This window comes from Bufo gargarizans, chromosome 5, assembly GCF_014858855.1.
Source record: "Bufo gargarizans isolate SCDJY-AF-19 chromosome 5, ASM1485885v1, whole genome shotgun sequence".
In the NCBI taxonomy this organism is placed as follows: domain Eukaryota; kingdom Metazoa; phylum Chordata; class Amphibia; order Anura; family Bufonidae; genus Bufo; species Bufo gargarizans.
Genome location: NC_058084.1, coordinates 320,260,477 through 320,282,350, shown reverse-complemented (window position 1 = coordinate 320,282,350; position 21,874 = coordinate 320,260,477). Strand labels below are relative to the sequence as shown.

Below are 21,874 nucleotides of genomic sequence, written 5' to 3'. Positions count from 1 at the left end.
TTGTCATCAGCACATTGTCTGAAGAACTGCCACGCCAGGGAACTCCTTGGGGCTGGCTTTGGTGTGCTTGGTCCCTTGCTGCGGTGGGTAGTAGCAGGCGTACTGTCTAGGGGACGGCCGCTCTGCTTTTGCACCCTGCTCCCTCTTCTGCTGTGCTGGTGGCTCTGTGCGACCACCACCTCTTCCTCCGAACTACACAGGTTACTCGCATGACCTTGATTCCATGTGGGGTCGAGGACCTCATCGTCCTCCACATCATCTTCCACCCAGTCTTCACCCCTGCCGTCCTTGTCGGTCTGCACACTTTCGAAAGCCACAGCAGTTGGCACCTGTGTTACGTCATCACCTGAGACGTGCTGCGATGGTCCTCCCATGTACTCATCTTGAAACATAAGTGGTTGGGCATCGATGCACTCAATCTCTTCCACTTCTGGGGCAGGGCTAGGTGGCTGTCCCTGGGAAACCCTGCTAGCAGAGTCATCAAAAAGCAGAAGAGACTGCTGCATGACTTGGGGCTCAGACTGCTTGGCTGATTTGCAAGGGGGTGAGGTGAAAGACTGAGGGACATCGGCTGCAGGTGCTAACTCTGATCTTTCAGCAGGAGACTGGGTGGGAAACAATGTGAAGGAACTGGAGGCACTATCACCAACCCAATCTACTATTACCTTTACTTGTTCTGGCCTCACCATTCGTAGAGCCGCATTAGGCCCGACCAAATACCCCTGCAGGTTCTGTCGCCTACTCGCACCTGAGGAAGGGGTTTCACTTGTGCATGTAGCTGGCACAGATTGACCACGTCCTCTCCCTGCAACAGGTGCTCCACCAGCAGCACCACGACCTGGGCCACGTCCCTTATTTGACGCTCTCCTCATATTTCTAAAATTTAAGATCTTGCCCTAAATGGGTGTTTTATTAATAGCAGAATAGAACAACAGTATTTAAAGGGTGTATCTCACAGGTACAGATGCAGACCATTGGCGGATCCAGGGGGGGAAAAACGGTGCAATTGCCCCCACCGAGATTCCCCCCCGTCGGCCGCAACGGCTTACTCTCTACTTAACTGTAGTGTACTGGGGACTCACTATCAGACTTCAGTAGTACTAGCGCAGCGCAGGTTGTGCCTGAGCAGCAGGCAGGTCTAACTCTGGCCGGAGAGGCTGCGGCAGTGTAAAGCGTAACCTACGTCACTCACTTCATCAAGCAAGCGCCTGCTCCTCCTGCTTCATTAATAAAGTGGGAGGAGCAGGCAAATGACACAGTCAGTGACGTTACGTACCTTCTACGCGGCTTCGGCAACGGCCAGCCGCTGCCAGTCTATACTAGTTTCATGACTTGATGAGTAGTGAGGAGTCAGTCACTCACTTCACTTGAGAGACTGTGAGTAGATTAGAAGACAGTCAGTACCGGCAGTATTAGTAAGTAAGTGATGAGTACTATATTATGTGTGTCAAAAATTTTATAATTCAAAAGGGTCAATCAAATCAAACGCCTTACCCTTCAGAGGACAGTGGGTGTGGGTGACAAATAGCGCTGACCATGCCCCCGGCCCGGACAGGAGGAGATGTAGAGGACAGGTTGATAATTTAACCTCCCGAGTTAGTATTAAAGGGGATCTGCAGTTTGCTTAAACTGATGATCGGTGGGGGTCGGACACCCGGGACCCCCGCCGATCAGCTGTTTGAGAAGGCAGCGGCACTCCAGCAGCGCAGCGGCCTTCTCACTGTTTTCCTCAAGCCCAGTGACGTCACGACTAGTATCACTGGCCTGGGTGCGGCTTAGCCCCGCCCAGGCCAGTTGATACTAGTCGTGAACAGTGAAAAGGCTGCGGCGCTGCTGGAGCACTGCTACCTTCTCAAACAGCTGATCAGCGGGGGTCCCGGGTCTTAGACGGACCACCGCTGATCAGATGCTGATGATCCATCCAGAGGATAGATCATCAGTTAAAACAAACTGTAGAACCCCTTTAAGTTGCATTGATCATGTAATTAGCACATTGTCAATGATGTAAATACTGTCTCCTAATCTCATGAGTTCTGCAGTATTTTTTTTTACATATGAGAACATATTGGGCAACAAGACAGCACCATTCCTCTACAATACTGCAGATTACAGGGGTCCTGTCTGGTGGACCCCCATCCACTAGTTTAGGAAAAGAGACCTGTTATGAGGCTGTTGGATTATATCTATAATGAATACATCTGTGGCAAGCTTTACAGTTCTATTGTAGATGAAAGGTGGCCACTGTTTTCTATTTTAATTTTTAGGATAATGGGATGCTAGTGCTACAAATTGGAACTTACACAGGCCCCCACCAGCACTGTGCAGTGTACTCAGGAGGTAGGTGATGCTTTCTCTGTGTCACTGCTATCAGTCAGTGAGTAAGTTACACCCAGGGCTGGCTTAATTGGAATGTTCTGCTGTTCAGGCTCCTCAGACACTGTGACCTACTTGGGGTAAAAGGAAAAGACATCCTGAATGTCGGGGACCACATCTTTGGAGACATTTTGAAATCCCAAAAAAGGCAGGGCTGGAGAACGTTTCTAGTTGTGCCTGAACTGGCCAAAGAGCTCAACGTCTGGACTGAGAAGAGTGGTGAGTACCTTACTGCCTAGAGAGGCTTTCACAGAATGTGGTTTTACTTTTCTCTAGTGAGGGCATGCCCAACCTGTGGCCCTCCAGCTGCTGCCGAACTACAACTCCCAGCATTCTCAGACTGCCTACAGCTATCAGCCTACAACAGGGCATGGTGGGAGTTGCAGTTTTACAACAGCTGAAGGGCCACAGGTTGGACATCCCTGTTTTAGTGTATTAAACCTAAAGGGGTTTTTACTCCATAGAGTTAGAGCCACTGACTGGCCATAGTCTAGAGCTTCAATTTGCATGTGGTCACGCCGGCCATTAGGCCATAGTGTCATAATGGCCGGCGTGACTATATGCAAATTGACTGTCACACTGAAAGAGTTCACTAAAATGGCCCTAGCCCAGCCACTTTAGCACAATTCAAGTTGCCTTGCCAGCCTAAACCTGCTATCAGTGAGTGACAGACTGTGGGGAGGGGGGGGGGGGGTTACCTTAAATTATCAAACCGGATGTACCTAGACTGACCGATCTATTAAACACAGATGTTAAATGAGCTTTATTTGATATTTGAAGTAGAGTGCAAGCTTTATTGGCAAAATATATTACATTAGAAGGCTAGCTTTATTGTGCTTTAAACAAGGTACTGTAATGCTGTTGCATGTATTTATAATGATATAACATAATGGATGTGGGCATCTTACCAGGTGTGCTCTTTTGTGATTTAATTGTAGAAAGCGCAAAATGAGCCAGAAAAGGGTGAATAGCAGGACTATTGATTCCTTCTTCAGTACTAGTGCAAAAAAAGTCAACAGGAGCACAGCCTGTGCTAGAAAGCACTTCTACTATAGAAACTGACACTAGCCTTGCTTTGTGTTCTGGTACACAGTCACACGTAGAGCCAAGACCTTTACCTTGTCAAACGGATTCTGTGTTGCCACTGTCTGTTGATACCCCACCTCAAACTGGCAGTATCCTAATGAATGACATTGGCACACATCTTGGGAAAACAATTGATGACATCACCAAATGCTTGTACTGGAAAATCCATGGAAACCTCCTCCTGGATATGAGCTACCTTTCTCTGTTCAGAACACGACTTACAAAAATGGAGAAACTCGGACAATCAAACGATACTTGTCAAAACAACATATTGACAGTTTTCCTTGAGCTGTTAAAAAGGGTTTGTTCTGCCAGTACTGTGCGTTGTTTGCTCAACATAGCAAAGGTGGTCATAACAAAGGCATGGCACTTAGAAAATTGGTAACTGAGCCCCTTCTGAATTTTAAAAAGCTTAAGGGTAAGAAAGGAGATTTGGAAGTCCATGCAAGACTTGTTTATCACCAGGAAAGTGTAACCAAAGGAAAAGCATTTTTATAAACCTACCATTCCCCTGACAATGAAATTGTCAATCAAATAAATTCACATCGTCTTCAGAAGGTGAAGGACAACCAAGAGCAAATTCTTCCTATCATTGAGTCCATTATATTCTTGGGTAGACAAAATATACCTCTACGTGGCCACCGGGATAATGGTGCATTAATGGATGACTCTACTCCGGACGTGAATGAAGCAAACTTTCAGGAATTGCTGAGATACCGCGTTGCATCTGGAGACAAAATGTTAGAGAAGCACCTCCTTACTGCATCTTCACGTGCTACGTACATTTCAAAATCCACACAAAATGATTTAATCAAGTGTTGTGGTGATGAAATCTGCAATATCATTGTTGGTAGAATTAAAGAGGCTTGCTATTTTAGTGTAATATTTGATGAAACTAAAGATATTTTCTCATATAGAAGAGCTTTCACTTAACTTTAGATATGTCTACAATGGATCTATTCGTGAAGATTTTATAAAATTCATAGATGCCTATGAATTTGCAACTTAGAGTGAGTCAGGATTGGATAGTTCATATCCAGAACTAAAGCTTACAAGACTAGACAAGGTTTTAGGCCAGATGGTAATCCAACTTATCAAAGACCTCTCCCTGGATATCACTCATTGTGTTGGCATCGGAACAGACAGTTGCAGTGTTATGTCTTCAGAGGTGGCTGGTGCCGTTTCAGAAATTAGTAGAGCAGCACCGAACAGTTGCAGATGTCCTTGCTACAACCATTCTCTGAACAATTCAATTTCAAAGTCCTCACAAGTTTCAGCAGTTCGCAATGCAGTAGCAGTGGTCAAATCAACCATTTCATTTTTCAACCAGTCAGCAAAGCGCCATTTTGTTTTAAAGCAGGAGTTAGGCTCTCAACTGACCAATCTTTGTGAAACTAGATGGGTAGAGCACCATTATTCTCCTATAAGATTTCGAGATGGACTAGATAAAGTGGTGAGTGCACTCACTATCAGCAATATCTCAATGGAAATGCTCAAGCTCTAGTTCATCAGCCTCTACCCTTATCCATTCTATGTGCAGTTCAGAATGTATCTTTTCCGTGATTTCACTTATCAATGTTCTGAAAGTAACACTACCTCTGAGTCGTTTTCTTCAATCTCCAACACTTGATTTGACAAGCGCATCCGCGGTTTTTTGGTCCTTTGAAGTTTCCGTAGGACAGGTGTGACGTCACACTCCATGCTCCGAAATCCCTTACCAACACGCTCCTTCGTGCGCACGCCAGCTACCGGCCGGAGCGGCGCGCGCTTTTTTGAAGTCGAGCAAGAATCATTGCAACCTGCCCTGCATCATCGATGGTTTGAAGAATCTCTCTGCACCACAGCAGCTTCGAGCAGCCATCTACCGGGACAGGTATTAGCTATTTTATATATTTTCTGCGTTTCACTTCTTTCCATCCCAGCGCTGGTACCGTAATTATTTTTATACACATATGCATGTTTATTCGGATCGAGGCAGCCGTCATCCTTCAGGTATCTAGCAGCGGCTCTGTGCACTAATTGTTCACAGAGACAGGAAAGTGGCCTTTTGATAGCGCAGGTACAACATCTTTATTTAGCATCTGAATGTCTGAATGTCACCATGGCAACCCTGGAGAATATGCGATGTAACGCTGATCATACTTTTTCCACTTTGCATATGGAGGCTACAGAATTGGCCTCAGAACTTGGGAGTGGAACTAAAATTGCCACGTCTTGTAGAAAAACAAGTGCACAGATCAAATTACAATGCAGGATCAACTGCAGAATTCTACAGGAAATCTTTGTATATTCCTTTGCTAGATAACATTATTAACGAATTAAAAGCTTGTTTGCCAGAAAACTCGATGCAGTGTTTCTAGATTCAAATATTGATGCCAACGGTACTTGTAAAAAACAAAATGGAAACCATGGATCCTGTTGCTGTCCACTATTTATCAAACCGTTTCCACCCTCTTCTAGCTGATGGTAGCCTGAGGATAGTGGAGACATTACTTCAGCGAGAAATTTGTCTCTGGCTCACAAAGTGGAAAAGGGAGTTATCCCAAAACAATGAAATTCCACAAACAGTCCTTGAAGTTTTAGATGTGTGTGACCAGGACCTCTTTTCAACCATCAGAAGTTTACTTCTGATCTTAGCAACTCTACCTGTAAGTGTGGCCTCTGCAGAGAGATCATTCTCAACCCTCCGTCGTGTTAAAACGTGGCTTCGGTCACGAATGTCAGAGGAAAGATTAAATGGTTTGAGTTTGCTTTACATTCACAGAGATGTTCCTGTGAATACTGACCGAATAATTGAGCTGTTTGCAAAGCAAGGAAAATAAAGACTTGAGCTAATTCTGTAAATTGTTCATGTTATTTAATGTACTAATGTAATGTGTCTGTTGCTTTTAGTGTTTAGAAAGTGACACTGTTATCAGTATATTTCTACCTTTTTACACATAATTGTGCAGTCTTTGTTACTATTTTGTCTGGGAATATTCTGTTCTATAATCAGTATACAAACTCCTGATGAAAATGTCTCCAAAACGGTTAAATAACAAAGTTAAATGTGGTTAAATGTCACCTATTTGTTTGTAATTTTTAAAATCCGTAATTTGGAAAGATAAATGTGACTTTTTAAATAAGGTTAGAGCTGTATGATAGGTTAAAAAAAATAGTCTGTTCTATAAGCACCACATTATTTTCTGTCCGCCCCCACAAAACAATCTGGAAGTGCCCCTCCTGAGACCAGGCTCTGGATCCGCCACTGACGCAGACTAGGCCGCAATTAAAGATTTTTGCCCAAAATTGGTGTTTTTTTAATAGCAGAATAGAACCACAGTATCTAAAGGGTGTATATCACAATGACATATGCAGCAAAGGCTGCAAAATTAAGTTTTTTGCCCAAAATGAGTGTTTTTCTAATAGCAGAATAGAATCACAGTATCTAAAGGGTGTATTTCACACATACACATGTAGACTAGGCCGCAATTATAGATTTTTGGCCAAAATTGGTGTTTTACTAATAGCAGAATAGAACCACAGTATCTAAAGGGTGTATCTTGCAATGACATATGCAGCAAAGGATGCAAAATTACGGTTTTTGCCCAAAATGGGTGTATATTTATTAACAGAATATGAAGGCAGTATATAACGCTTGAATTTCACACGTGCAGATGCAGCAAGGGCTGTAAAATGGTGTATTTTACCCAAAAGGGTGTTTTTTAAAGCCAGATTATTATTGCAGTATTTCAAGCTTGGATTTGAATGTCACAAAAGCACTGAGCTTGCATAAAATGTCCGCTGCCGCCCACCTAACTAACAGACTGATAAAAGTTATTTTTCTCTGTCACTAGGCTCAGGGCAGGCTAAAAAGATTGTGCACTGCACCCACACAACTAAATCTATGTAGATCGCTGAGTTCAATTTCAGTTCTGATAACAGATTCTGTCCTATTCTCTCCCTCACAGCAGCAGCATCCTATCCCTACACTAAGCACAGCAGACGTGCAGCGCTACGTGACTCCATCTTATATAGAGCCTGGGTCACATGCTGCACTGGCCAATCACAGCTATGCCATTGCTCTGCAGCCTTTCAAAAAGCGGTAAGAAATCGCCGAACACAAAACCCGAACCCGAACTTTTACTGAAATGTTCGGGTCGGGTTTGGGTTCCAAAAATCCTAAAGTTCGGTACCCTAATTGTAAGATCTTGTGAGCAGGGCCCTTATTCCTCTTGTAATTATTTACATGTCTGTTGCTATGTTATTTATGTCTGTTTGTACATGATTCCCTGAACTGCGCTGCTCTGCGGAATATGTTTGCACTATATAAAGGAAGATTATTATTGTTAATAATGACAGGAATCCTATTAGACCCTACCTCATACATAGATGGCAAATCTGGCAGCCTTCTGTAGGATCGGCTGCCACAAGAACTCAGCACCTTGAGATAATGGTTGCAAGTGCATCAATGGGCTGACATAGGGAGCCCCCTCCTCCTGATATCGTGGCCAGTAGCAGCATTTGAGGGGTTAAACAGCTGGAATCATAATTATCTCTGATCTTGGCAGTTGTAGCATCACCTGCCGCCAGCTACAGACGGACAGACACATGAACAGAAAGACTAGCCCCTAATAACTAGCAAGCAAATGTATTTTTGTTCTGTGTCCATTTTGGTTTTTTTGCAGCACGTATGTGGAACCAACATTCACTGCAATGGTATGTCTGTATGTCCGTTCCGCAAAAAAAATAGAACGTCCTGTTATTATCCGCATTACGGACAAGGATAGGACTGTTTTATTAGAGCAGTGTTTCCCAACCAGTGTGCCTCCAGCTGTTGCAAAACTACAACTCCCAGCATGCCTGGACAGCCTTTGGCTGTGCGGGCATGCTGGGAGTTGTAGTTTTGCAACAGCTGGAGGCACACTGGTTGGGAAACACTGTATTAGAGGTCAGCTGTTCCGTTCTGCAATATATGGAATGCACGCAGCCGGTATCCGTGTTTTGCGGATCCTCAATTTATGGACCACAAAACATCCAACAGCCATGTGCATGAGCGCTTAAAGTGGCTGGCACTGGCTACACATGTACAACAGAGTTTGCCAAGGGGGTAAAAAAACAAAACAAAAAACACTTCTTTTACCCCTTAGTGACCACCCATACGCCTTTTTACGGCGGTCACTAAGGGGCCTTAGGCTGGGCCGCCATGTTTTTACGGCGGCCCAGTCTAAGCGCTGCACGGCTCCCCCATGCAGCGGGGAGCGCGGACCCGGCTCTAACATGAGAGCCGGGCCCCTGCTCTAAGCCCTGACCGGCAGAAGTGCCAATCCGGGCTGTTTAACCCTTTACATGCCGGGCGCAATGGCGCCCGCTGCATGTAAAGTGGTGACAGAGGGAGCGGACTCCCTCTGTCTCCCATCAGCACCCCGAAAATGCGATCGCGGGGTGCTGATGTGTTGTGAAGCTTACCTCGCTTCCGATCAGGGCCCCGAGCTTGTCTGCAGTTATCTCCAGCAGGCTGTGCCTCTCTGGCGCAGCCTGCTGGTCAATCTTTGAATAGCAATAGCATAGAGATAATGCATTACATTTTAAAAGCAATCAAAATACTGTATATTATAGTCCCCTTGTGGAACTTTTAAGTAGTAAAAAAAATAGAAAAAAATACACATTTATTAAATAAAAATATTCCATAAAATAAAAAATATGCTTTTTTTTCCATTGAAAATACGTTTTTCAATGAAAAAAAATGCAAAAAGAAAATATCCCCCATATGTTTGGTATTGCCACGTCCGTAACGATCCGGACTACATAAATATTACATAAATTATCCCCTATGGTGAACGCCGTAAAAAAAATTTAATAAAAAAAAGACAGAATTTCTCATTTATTCTTAGTTTCCACCGAAAAAAACAAGCGATCAAAAAGCGGCATTTACTCCAAAATGATACCAATGAAAAATACAAGTTGTCCCTCAAAAATCAAGCCCTCACACAACTCCATAGGAAAAAAAAATAAAGTTAGGGGTCTTGTGAAGTGGCAATGCAAAATCATTTTTTTTGTTAATAAAAGGGGTTTTATTGGAAAAAAAGTTGTAAAACTTAAAAAAGAATTATAAGTATTTAGTATCACTGTAATCGTACTGACCCAGAGAATAAAGATATTATGTTATTTGTACCGAAAAATGAACGCCGTAAAATTTATAATGTAAAAACGCTGTGGCAATTTTTCCCCATCTCCCTCCCAGAAAGAGTTAATAAAAGTTAATCAGAAAGTTATGTGTACCCCAAAATGGTGCCATTAAAAACTACAACTTGTCCCGTAAAAAACAAGCCCTCATAAAGCTATATAGACGAAAAAGTAAAAAAGTTATAGCTCTTGGAACGAGACCATGAAAAAAGGAAGAAAAACGCTTGGTCATAAAGGCCCAAACAGGCTTGGTCACTAAGGGGTTAATTAACTTACCAGTAACTGGTCATCTGTATGCAACAAGAGACACTGAACGAGCTTTATTAGCAAAGTTCATCACAAAAATGTAATATATGGTTTGCACTGAATTTGTGTTTTATACCTTTTTTTACAACTCCCCAACACTTTCTAGAAAAGGGCGTGTGGACCAGATGGCAGGGTTGCCAACCGTCCAGAAATGTCTGGGCAGTCCATAGCAATAGGCAACTTTTTTCCTGTGTCCGTAAAAAAACATAGACATGTCCGTGATTTCTGTGAGGCTGGTGGTACTTGATTATATTGGTGGATTTTACAGCTCACAGTAACTGCTGGTGGAGTTCTTATCATTATATTGAGGTATAGACATGTATCACTTATAAGTTTTATCATTCATTATGGGTCTCCAGTTTGTCCAAGAAAAATGTCTGTCCGTGATTTGGGATAAGTTGGCCAGAAAATGAAAAATTCCTGTTGGCAACCCTCCAGAGTAGTGTTAAAATGTGCCAAATATTTACCATGCAATTTTTTCTATACAAAATTCTGATATAAAGTAAATCAGCCTTGGTATAAGGCCTCATGCACACGACTGTTTGGGTCCACATTTTTTGCGTCTCAGATGCGGACCCATCCACTTCGCATCCATTGCTCCGTTCCGTGGCCCCACAAAAAAATAAATAAATAGAACATGTCCTATTCTTGTCCGTTTTGCTTTCCGCAAAACAGGGCACAGTCGTCTGCATGTAGCCTTAGGAGAAGAATGGTGTCTACTTTCCAGACAGTAAAGGGACATTCCCATTTGGGACATATCCATAGGATATGCTATCAATGTCAGATAGGTCCAGAACCCATCTCTGGGACCTTCTCCTATCTAGAAAACGTACAGCGTGCTCTCTATTCATTGCTATGGGAATTCCAAACACAACTGAGCAAGCGAGCTCAGCTCCCATCTCTACATACATGAAACTGCCAGCGCTTGGCTATTTTCGGAACTCCCATACTTGCCAATGCATTTGCTGGGACTGTCCTTGATTTTTAGAGACAGTCCTGGCAAATTCGCCTTGTCCCGGTCCAAAAGCAGGTGGGGCGAACACCCACAAGTGGTTGTTTCCAGTCGTTTCTGGGGTGAGGCATATATGCCCCGATTTTACCGGCTGAAATGTTGGTAAATATGAACAGAGGGTGGCCCGGCATGCAGTTTGCTGTCCTTCACTTCAGGGCCCCCCTCCTATCGGACAATGATGGCATATCCTAGCAATGAATGAAATGTGACTGGCTCTAGACACCATTATACAATCTGGTCATGTGACTATGCAAAACCCTGGACTATGTGTGCCTGCAAAATATCAGTTTTTATTATTTCATACAGGTTCCCGCCCCTCCAATTCCCAGGCAACTCCTTTAAACTCCAGTTGGGGGGGGGGAAGATTCATTTCTCTTCCACCCCAATACAAAGAAGGATCAATTTCGTAGTAAACTGGTTTCAACGTGGGTTGGAAAAAAATCAAGAGAAAACCCACAGCTGCGCACTACGTGCTACACACAACCAGCCAGACGGAAACACCGGAACCGGAAACACAGCAGGCCGCTCTCCAGTATCTTCAACTCTATGGTTCTACAGGAACCGCCCCGTCGGTGACGTCTACCAATCAATGCAGGTGACGTCCGCTGGACACAGCCACTGCCCAGATTTTGACCAATCCGATAGCGCGGTTTCAGGAGGGGTGGAATTTACGCCTCAGCTGTGTGGTTGGCAGCGCGTGCTGTGTCTTTGTGATTTGCCAACCAAGATGGCCGTGGAGGAGCTGACCGCGCTGGAGAAATGTCTAGGGCTTAGGGCAGGAAAGTACAGCAGCCGTGCCCAGGGGGGCAGCCAGGTGAGCTTGCCTGTGCTACAGCGCTGCTGGTTTACATGCATGGTTGGGTAGAACGCTTGGAAATGGGATTAGTAATCCGGCTAGAGTCAATTGCACAATGCACTCCAGATGGCAGCTGTCTATACATGGAGTGAGTGTTCTCATGCAGGACAGGGGAGGGGATCTGCCTAATAAGTACCTGTGTACTCCCTGTAGTGATTCTGCCATGAAGTGCTGTCCTTGTGATGTGACCCGGGTAGTCCGACCAATGACCTTTATTCTATATCCAAAATCGAATATATGACATTAAAGTCTGATAGCGGTGGGTACCACCGATAATGGACTGGTCTGGGAGAACTGGATCCTTTTCACCAGTCCTCATATCACCGTGCATTGGTGAAGAAGAGCTGCCACTGTCTCCACGCCAGTCGGATGCCTTTGGCTCATTGGCCTAAAAATGTAGGTTAAAAATCAATTTTCCGTCTGGGCTTTTTGGTAGACCTGTGAAAGCTCTGTTCACATTCATTGCATGCAGAATGCTAGAGGGGTGGAATAGGATTTGGGTGCGGAATATGTTCCGAAATCCTCATGGAATCCATTAGATCCACATGGGACTGAAATGCTGCAGTCCATCCTAGAAGACAACAGAGTGGATGAGGTTTCACCAGACACTGAAAATGTCAGCCCAGAAGATGGCCTGCGGTGCGGAGTCTGCACTATGTCAGGTTTTCATTGCAGATCTCATCCCTTTCATTAAACGCCTCGTATTTACGGTGCATTTTACTACCGCATCTAGGGCAAGCCTGAGAGTACGTGCGCACATACTGGAAATTGTAGTGGCAGTTCCTACATGCAGTTTTTGCTGCAGAATATCTTCACCCAATCCATTGCAAAGGATGAAATCTGCTGGGGAGAACCGCAACGCTGTGTACAATGGATGGATGAGGTTTCTTAAAGGGGGGTTATCCGATACTTACTATTGATGACCTATCCTCAGGATAGGTCATCAATATCCGATCGGTGGGAGTCAGACACCTGGGACCCAACCCATCAGCTGTTAGAAAAGGGTTGGACGCTCAGTGAGCACAGTGGACTCTTTCCAGGCCATGTGATGTCACTGTACGTCGGTCACATGGCCTAGTTGCAGCTGACCCCCCATTGAAGTGAATAGGGCTGCAATACCAGGCACAGCCGCTGTGCTATGTACAACGCTGCGCTCACCAGATCTCCTTAGAACAGCTCATGGGGTGCCAGGACTCGGACCCCTGACAATCTGATAATGAGGACAGGTCATCATTATCATTTCCTGGATAACCTTTATAAACTGTTATCCACTTTCCTGGTGCTGTGGAGTTGCCACACAAAATTCCTCACTGGCGAATACGCAGCTAATTAGTCACGTGGAAGGAAACCCAGATAAAGGGCATGGCCACACATATAGGTTTTTAACACAGTTTTTGAAGCGAAAATCTGAAGTGGATCATAAAGGGGGGGGGGCTTCCAAAAGATGAACTTCCAAAAAGATGAATTTGTGGCAGTACCCTCGTAAAGTCAAAGGGGTTCTCCGAGCATTTTAGGTAATCCGTGTGCTTTGTTTACTACCCTATGGAAAGAAGATTGTTGTAGTACTTACCTGATCCTTGGTCCGCAGAAGCCGATGTCTCTGCCACACTAACACAGGCAGCTGGATCTTCTGCTCCTCTCCAGACCAGAAGTGTGTCCTTCTCTATATGTTCCGCTGCATAATAGTAACTGCAGCGGAGCAGGAAGAGAAGGCCACACATCCAGTCAGGACCCAAGAGGAAGAGCCCACAGCCTGTGTGATTGCAGTGGAGACTGCATCGGGGGAACAAGGGACAGGTAAGTACTAACTAAACAATCTTCCTGCCACAGGGTAGTATAAAGGACGGATTACCTAAAATGCCTGGAGAACCCCTTGAATAAATTAATGATAGTACAATGGCAAGTAAGTCCCCTCTAGTGGCAGCTGTGTTATACCAATGACCATGTCCACTGTAAACTCTTACTAAATGTTTTATTATGTATTGTCCCTTTATGTGCAGGTTCCTGTGCTTCAGACCAATAAAGGCCCCAGCCTAACCGGCCTTGCCACCATTGCTTCTCATTTAGTTACACAAGCCAAGAAAGAGGAACTATTGGGAGTTTCTGTCGAAGAGAAGGCAACTGTACAGCAATGGCTAGAATACCGAACAACGCGTATAGACAGATTAACCTCCAAGGAAGATGGCAGAACTGCACTGAAGGTCAGTAAGGGGAACCGGTTTTGTCGTTATGTTAGGATTGCCTGTTCATCTGCCTTTTGTCGCTAGTGTAATTGGTTTTTGTAGTTGACGACTCACAGACACAACCATTAGACTTATTTATATTGTAGTGTGTGAGGGAAAAGCCAAACCTGGCGGCACTGAGGTGGCCAAAAGATTGCAGCTGCTGCGTTTTCAAACTCAACTATAAGCGACTGCTTCAGTTTGCTGGAAAAACGGCTGTATCGCCTGTCAAACCGCACACCCACACAGTGTACCGGGTGAAACGGCTGTCTCGCCTGTCAAACCGCACACCCACACAGTGTACCGGGTGAAACTGCTGTATCACCTGGCAAACCGCACACCTACACAGTGTACCGGGTGAAACGGCTGTCTCGCCTGTCAAACCGCACACCCACACAGTGTACCGGGTGAAACAGCTGTCTTGCCTGGCAAACCGCACAGCCACACAGTGGACCGGGTGAAACGGCTGTATCGCCTGGCAAACCGCACACCCACACAGTGGACCGGTGAAACGGCTGTATCGCCTGGCAAACCGCACACCCACACAGTGGACCGGGTGAAACGGCTGTATCGCCTGGCAAACGGAAGCATCAACTTGAGGCTTCATTCACTCAACCATATGTTTGGTCCACATCCGATCTATGGGGGTCATTTATTATCCAGAGATACGGCTATATTAGACATATTTCCGACGCAGATTGCAGCGCGACGGTGAGTTGTGCCGCAATCTGCGATTTATTTTTATTTTTATTTTATTTTATTTTTTCAATTTTTTTCCCTTGCTCACGCAGGGTTAAAAAAAAGCAGGCGGGGATAGGCTGGTAGGTCCGTCTCCATCATCATTTTCTACACCTGTTTTAGGCGTAGAAAATGTTCTAAATGTAAGCCAGCTAGGAAGCTGTCTTACATTTAGACTGGTGCTGGATGCGCCAAAGTTATATAGAGGACGACGCCTTTTCATATTTTCAGAAGCTCCACTGCCAGCTATAGGGTTTTGTTTTGCATATTGGATGCAGCCCTATTTATTTCAATTGGGGATAACACACCGTGTGCTCTCCGCATTCGTATGGCTGTTCCGTAGTCCTGCAAAAAAGTTAAACATGTCCTATTTTTGTCCGTTTTGCGGACAAGGATAGGCATTGTTACAACGGGTCCTCAAAAAACCCCAGATGCAACACAGACGTCCTGTATAATGCACCCTATCATGTAACTTGAAGATTGCACCGTTTGCATACCATTGTGGTTTTTGGCTGCATTAGTGCCCCCACTTTGATCTTGGCCCCAGAGAGATCCTACTCATCAATCAAGAAATGGACACGTGAAACAGGTGAGTATTTAGGGACTATGATTTTACTTCTCTTCTTCAGGCCCCTGTAGCTGAGCAGTCTATAATGATGCTTTATAGTGGCATGTGTCTACATGTAACCTACAGGGCAGATGGGCAAACAGTACTGTAATTCTACTGCTTTACATTTCTACTTCCCATGTTTGTGCTCATTATGTTCTCACTATTTATTGATGCGCTTCTATTTATTTTTTATTTTTTTTTCCTAGGATCTGAATTCCTATTTGGAGGATAAAGTATACATGGCAGGAAATAAAATCACTTTGGCTGATATCTTAATTTATTACGGGTTGCATCCGATCATAGTAAGTATTTTTCAAGAAAGGGGGGGGGGGGAAGCAGTCAAATGAAAATTGCACACCTAATGTGGCTGTTTTGTTTTTGGAGTGGGACGAATTGTTTAACCCCTTTTGGGCCTTCGCTGTACATGTATGGCAGATGTCGGGTCTTCAAGCTTGGTGTCTGCTCAAAAGCAGGACTGGCCCCATAGATGCTGCATTTCTGTTGTTTTAAGCTACGACACCCAGAGCTGATCACAGACAACATCCAAAGTCAATTCTCATAAAACTTTGTTAGAATACTGTACAGAGCAGGAGCTCCGTACAGTATTAGAATGTATTGGCTCTGATGAGCTGAAGTTATTACTTTGCGAAGTCTTGCGAGACTTCAGGTAATAACTTCAAAAAATAATTTCTACTGTAAAAAACCAATGTACCACTTCGGGTTCAGTAAAAGTTTTTTTACAGTAGAAATACGTTTTTGAATTAATAACTTCGGCTCATAGGAGCCAATACATTCTAATACTGTATGGAGTGCTCGCTCTGTACATTATTCTAACAAAGTTTTATGCGAATCGACTTCGGATATTTCATCCAAAGTCTATTTGCTCATCCCTAGTAGCCTCAATCCCATTGAATGATGCAAAGCTACCATAGCGACAGGGCTCCATAGGAACATAATTAAACTCTCTTAGACTGCTACGATAATTCACTGCAGTCTATGAGACAAGCAATCTAATGGTCGCATATTCAGGTCCCCTAGGGGTAATTTAAAAATAAATAAAATGATCCTGTACAGTGAACACCGTAGGGGGGCAGAATATTGTGACGTAAACAAAAAAAATCCAAAGTTTTTTCCGTTACTAAAACACAAGAGAAACGAGATATATATATATATATATATATATATATATATATATATATATATATATAATATATTAGTACAGACCAAAAGTTTGGACACACCTTCTCATTCAAAGAGTTTTCTTTATTTTCATGACTATGAAAATTGTAGATTCACACTGAAGGCATCAAAACTATGAATTAACACACACCTTTTGCTTTGATTACTGCTTTGCACACTCTTGGCATTCTCTTGATGAGCTTCAAGAGTTAGTCAGCACCTGAGGGGTTAACCGCCTCGGATCGTAGCTACCTCTCAGAGGTCGGGTGCCAGCTATATGATTCTGCAGCCAGTACCCGCCTCCTGTATTTCAATTAATGGGCGAGTTATCCTCATTGGTGGCCGCAGCCCCTCCCCTCCTCTTCCCCTATCTACTCTCATTGGAGAGACTGCTTCCTTTTCCCCTGTGCTGCTGAGGGAACATGGTGCGCGCTGCTCTCAGCGCTCTCCATGTTCTCTGCGCAGCCTAGTATCGGTAAATGGCAAATCCCGGTATCGAACAGATACTGGGACAAAAGTATCAATTGGGTATCGATAATTCGATACCCGAGACAACCCTACCCACTACCCCACAGTTTCTCACTACATCATATGCAATATTAAATGATGACGTTGGAAAGTACAACTTGTTCCGCCCAAAAAAAAAAAATGATGGCTCTCGGAAGGCAGGTAATGAAAAATGAGAAACCACCCATCTTTTTAAATAGATTTTTCTGCTGCTTGTCTTTAAGTACCAGTACCTGTCCTGCTAGTGAATGCAGTGACCCGAGCATGTGTGTCTCCACCTATGTCAATGAGCAGAGCTATTACATGTATGAACAGCATGGTCATGAGAACACACAATGGGGATCTGAGTGGTAAATGTGCAGCAACGTTCTGTAATTGGCCTCCATAGGCATTTCCAGTTACTTTTGAAAGTGCTCATTCTTGCTATGACATATATACTGAAACCCCAATTGACAGCTGTTGGAACCAGTCACAGCATTTCTGGCACGGTTATGTTATTCTCAACTTCCTTGGCTTAATTCCGATTGTATGATTTTTTTTTTTTTTCCTTTCTTCCAGGCTGACCTTTCCATTCAGGAAAAAGAGAGTTACATCAATGTGTCTCGGTGGTTTAGTCATATACAGCATTACCCTGGTGTTCGTCAGCATCTCCCAAGCCTGGTCTTCATTAAGAACAGAATCTATACCAATGCCCATTAACTGATCCCCGCTGCAGGCACAGATATGTTCGCTCCCCCATTTATCTCAATACCTTTTTACATATGATGGGTATAAAAGCGTCAACACCAAATACATTGTTCTTATTTATTTTAAGCAGTTTAGCTTCCAAAAAGTCAGCAGAATGCAGAGAAATCCCACTTTATCCTTATCTTATGTTGCACCTAGAATTTATTTTATATATTGTTTTGAAGATTTTGTCTGTTTTTATAAAACACTGTGCAAATAAAAGGGCAAATATGGCTACTGCTGATTTATGTTTGATTTATTTTCTTAAAGCAGAGCAACATGATTGTCACCAAAGAGCTGCACACATAGGCATGCTTACCTGCTTGTCATGTCCCATGTCTTCATAGTTCAGATACATTTCTGTAGCTGGTTAAGATTGTCCCTGCAGTCTCCCTGTAGGTAGGCTTTGATGTCGTCTGCTCATCCCTCCTTCCTTTGTTTGGAGGCTGCCATCTTACTTGTATGCCTGCAAGCCACATTTTGTGTTAGACCCTGGCAAAAAAAAACATATTTTCCCCTACTGTTTTGTGCATAACTATAAGATTTCAGCTTGGAATAGGCTTCATCTGGATTCTTCCTACATGCCTGATCAGAAGAGTTGAACCTGATAGTCAAGAGTGAGTAACACTGTTCAATACAGACTAGTACAGTAAGGCCTCATGCACACGGCCGTATCCATTTTGCAGTCCTCAATCCGGAAAATACGGATCCGGCCTGTGTTGCATCTGCATTTTTTGCAGACCAATTGACTTCAAGTATAGGACATATTCTAGCTTTTTGTGCAACGGACATACGGATCTCGAAAGCACACAGATCATCCGTGTGAATTCCTGATCCATATGCCCGTTCCGCAAACAGTGGAATACAGACCGCATCCGTAGTTTGCGGATCCACGATTTGCAGACCACAAAACGGAAACGGCCATATGCAGGGGGTCTAATGCTGTCTCGCGAACCTCACACTTGCTGCCTAGTTATTGAGTCGGTGGATGTCCATGGGACAAAAGTGGCAAACCCAGAACAAGCTGCGATTTTAAAATAAAATGCCATTGACCAAAAACACACCGCGAGGGTAAAAAAAAAAAAACAGACAAAAATAATTGTCTGTTTGTCCTGCATATAATATTTTCCACTTCTTCTAGACTTCCAGCAACATCAGGAGCTGGAATTGTTGGCTAAAGAACGCTGCAAAATATCCAGTGAATAAAGATGAATGGCGGCACTCGCCTTACGTTGCAAAATGGGGAGGGATACAAAACATGATACAATCGCAGGTTACATGGCGACGGCCGTTTCGCGTTGTCCACGCTTCATCTGGCCATGTTAGACTGACTCTCAAGGAGTGACTGCATTATTATGCGCCCAGTAGTACCACAGGTGCTGACTAAATGCACTAATTATGGTGTCTGCATCATGGAGTGGGCGTAACTGCACCCTGGTGTGTCAGCCAAACAGAAACATAGTAACACATATAATTAAAAGCAATAATCAGAGCAGTCGTATTTATGGATGTCACAGAAAAACACTCATGTCCAGTTTCTCATTTAAACCTAAGGGACGAGTGGCTGCGGAGCGTATGATCCAGCGTCCTTCTCTTTTCAATAGATCGCGTCCCCTCTGGGTGCGAGAGGTATGGTTTCAAGTCCAGCAAACCTGAGGACAGATACATCGCCATTATGTGCCAATCTAATATGATCAATTAACCGGGGGACCCCTTTACCCATCTCAATTGAATGGATATGTTCCCTGATACGTTCAAATAAACTGCGCAAGTTTTTTACCAATGTAGAACATGCCACATCTGCACAGTAAAATGTAAACTACAAATTTTGTTTTGCAAGTGATCAAAGTATTTACTCTATGAAAAATGCCTGCAAAATTCACTGTGGACCACTGAGGGTTAAAGCGGCACATAGAACAATTACCTTTGGTTGCCATGCGTCCAGCCAAGTCTTATTTCTCAAATCTTGAAAGTGGCTGCGGACCAATTTGTCGCATAACGTATGGCAACGTCTAAAGGCGACAAGGGGGCGGGAATCCTTAAGATAGGAACTTGTATCGTTGGCAATGATACTCCAGTTATCTTTAATAACATCAGCCATCGGGCTATACCTAAAAGAAAAAACAAAAGTTTTTTTTTCCCCTGGATTTTTGATGATTCCTGAATGGAATCTGATTTATAAAAGTTATCACGTCCTAATAGAGTAGCCTTCGTCAAAGCCTCGTCCAGGAGCCTGGGGGGGGGGGTAACCCCTTGCTCTCAAGCGAGATCTTATCTCCCCTGTCTGGCGATTGTAACTGTCCTCAGTTCTGTTGATGCGTGCCAAACGTCTGAATTGGCCGTAAGGAACGTCACTCTTTACTGATTCAGGATGGTAGCTCTGATAGTGTAGAAGGGAGTTAGTCGCTGTCGGCTTTCTATAGCCTCCATAGTTATAGGTGAAACGCATATTCATATCATTAACACAATTTCGATATTGCACAAAATCTTTAAAACATAGCTTCAGTACCAGTCCAAGTTATGAGAATGTAATCGATAAATTGTAAAAAGGTTTGTATATATGCTACATATGGGTTGGAGACCGAATAGATAAATGTATCTTCTAAGTGTGCAAGGTATAAATTTGCGAAGGTGAACCTTGGGGAGAAAATGCCATGTCTGTTTCCTAGGGTGTATTGGAAAAAGTTTCTCTGCCTTACTTCTAGAGAGCATGTCTCTGATGACGTAAGTATGCAGGAAACTCCTTAACAATTTCTGGATTTTGAATGTAGGATCTCCCTGTAACTTCTTATAAGTGGAGGTGTCATTTAGTTGCCTATGTGCCTCGGAGATATAATACTCTTTACTTAGCAAAACAATGTTTCCCCTCACCCATGACGGCACTCCATGCGACCAGGAACCTCCCATCCGGGACAGGAAACCTGAGAAGATAAAAGGTTCACACCCCCACCAAGCACCAGTTTAGGTTTCCTGTCCTCCGGATAGGAAGTCCGTGGGAAGCTCCTAAGATGGTTCTCACTGGCAGCTGGGGGGAAGCCCAGGCTCTGATCCGGTAGGTGGCCTCCCCCAGGTGGCTGAAGGCTCTCTGGGGCTGCTACTTCCAGTCTGTTTTCTCCCCCGCGTTCCGGCGCTGATCCGAGGGAGCCGCTATGGCCGTGTTCAAGCGGCTTCCCTCTTGCTTCGGCGTCTAAGTTTCCCGGCTTCCTGTTGGCGTCAGGGGGCGTCTGCGATGCAGGGGGGGGCGGGGCTTGGACCCGGAAGTAGGAAGCAGCGCCGGAGTGGCCTTGGCGCATCCTTTAAAATATAAATGTGGCGATGGGGGGAATCCAGTCAGCTGATGTAGCACAAAGTGTTGTGCTGAAGTGGCTCATTTTCCTGCAAAATGTCGGAGCCGGTAGATGGACGCGCCGAACCCCTGGAACCCTCAAGGCCCGCTAGTCCGGTACCAGTCCTGAGGAGTGGGGACAAGGATCAGTGGTGAGATGGATCTTTTTTCTTTATTAATGGGGTGTTGTTTGCTTGGTTTGTTTAGGTGGCAAAGACCCCCAAAAAAGCGACTTCAAAAACGAAACATAAGGAGTGTGTGGGATGTAAAGTCGCCCTGGCATCCTCCTATTCTAAACCGTTATGCACCCCGTGTATTGATAAGTTGGTGGCGGAGGAATCCCAAAGCCTCTCCAAAAATATGAGGTCCCTAATAAGATCTGAGGTCAAGGCCTCTTTAAAGTCTTTGAGTAAAAGCCGCCCTAGGTCTCCGGAAAAGTCCCTGGACGTTAGGGATTCGGATATGGACCACTCTGACGTGGAGGAAAGAGAAGCAGGCCAGTTACTCTCTAATGACGCTACATCGTCAGCGGAGGAGGAAGCGGGGGGGTTCCTATTTTTCGCCCGAAGACACCCAAAACCTTCTTAACCCCTTAAGGACACATGACGTACCGGTACGGCATGTTTCCCGAGTCCTTAAGGACACATGACGTACCGGTACGTCATGGCTTTAAATAGCGATGCCGGCGCCGCGGGGGTTAATCGGAACGGGATGCCGGCTGAAATCATTCAGCCGGCATCCTGTAACAATGCAGGGGGGGGTCATTTGA

The 21,874-nt window shown here is 44.4% G+C and overlaps 1 protein-coding gene across 1 annotated transcript; it reads left to right on the top strand.

The window, feature by feature from the left end:
• Positions 1-11,612: 11,612 nt before the first annotated feature.
• EEF1E1 (eukaryotic translation elongation factor 1 epsilon 1) lies at positions 11,613-18,017 on the top strand. The gene is made up of 4 exons (XM_044294715.1): positions 11,613-11,756; positions 13,799-13,999; positions 15,575-15,670; positions 17,613-18,017. Exons 1-4 carry the CDS (start codon positions 11,670-11,672, stop codon positions 17,751-17,753), a joined length of 525 nt encoding a protein of 174 aa, XP_044150650.1. The 5' UTR covers positions 11,613-11,669; the 3' UTR covers positions 17,754-18,017.
• Positions 18,018-21,874: the final 3,857 nt, after the last annotated feature.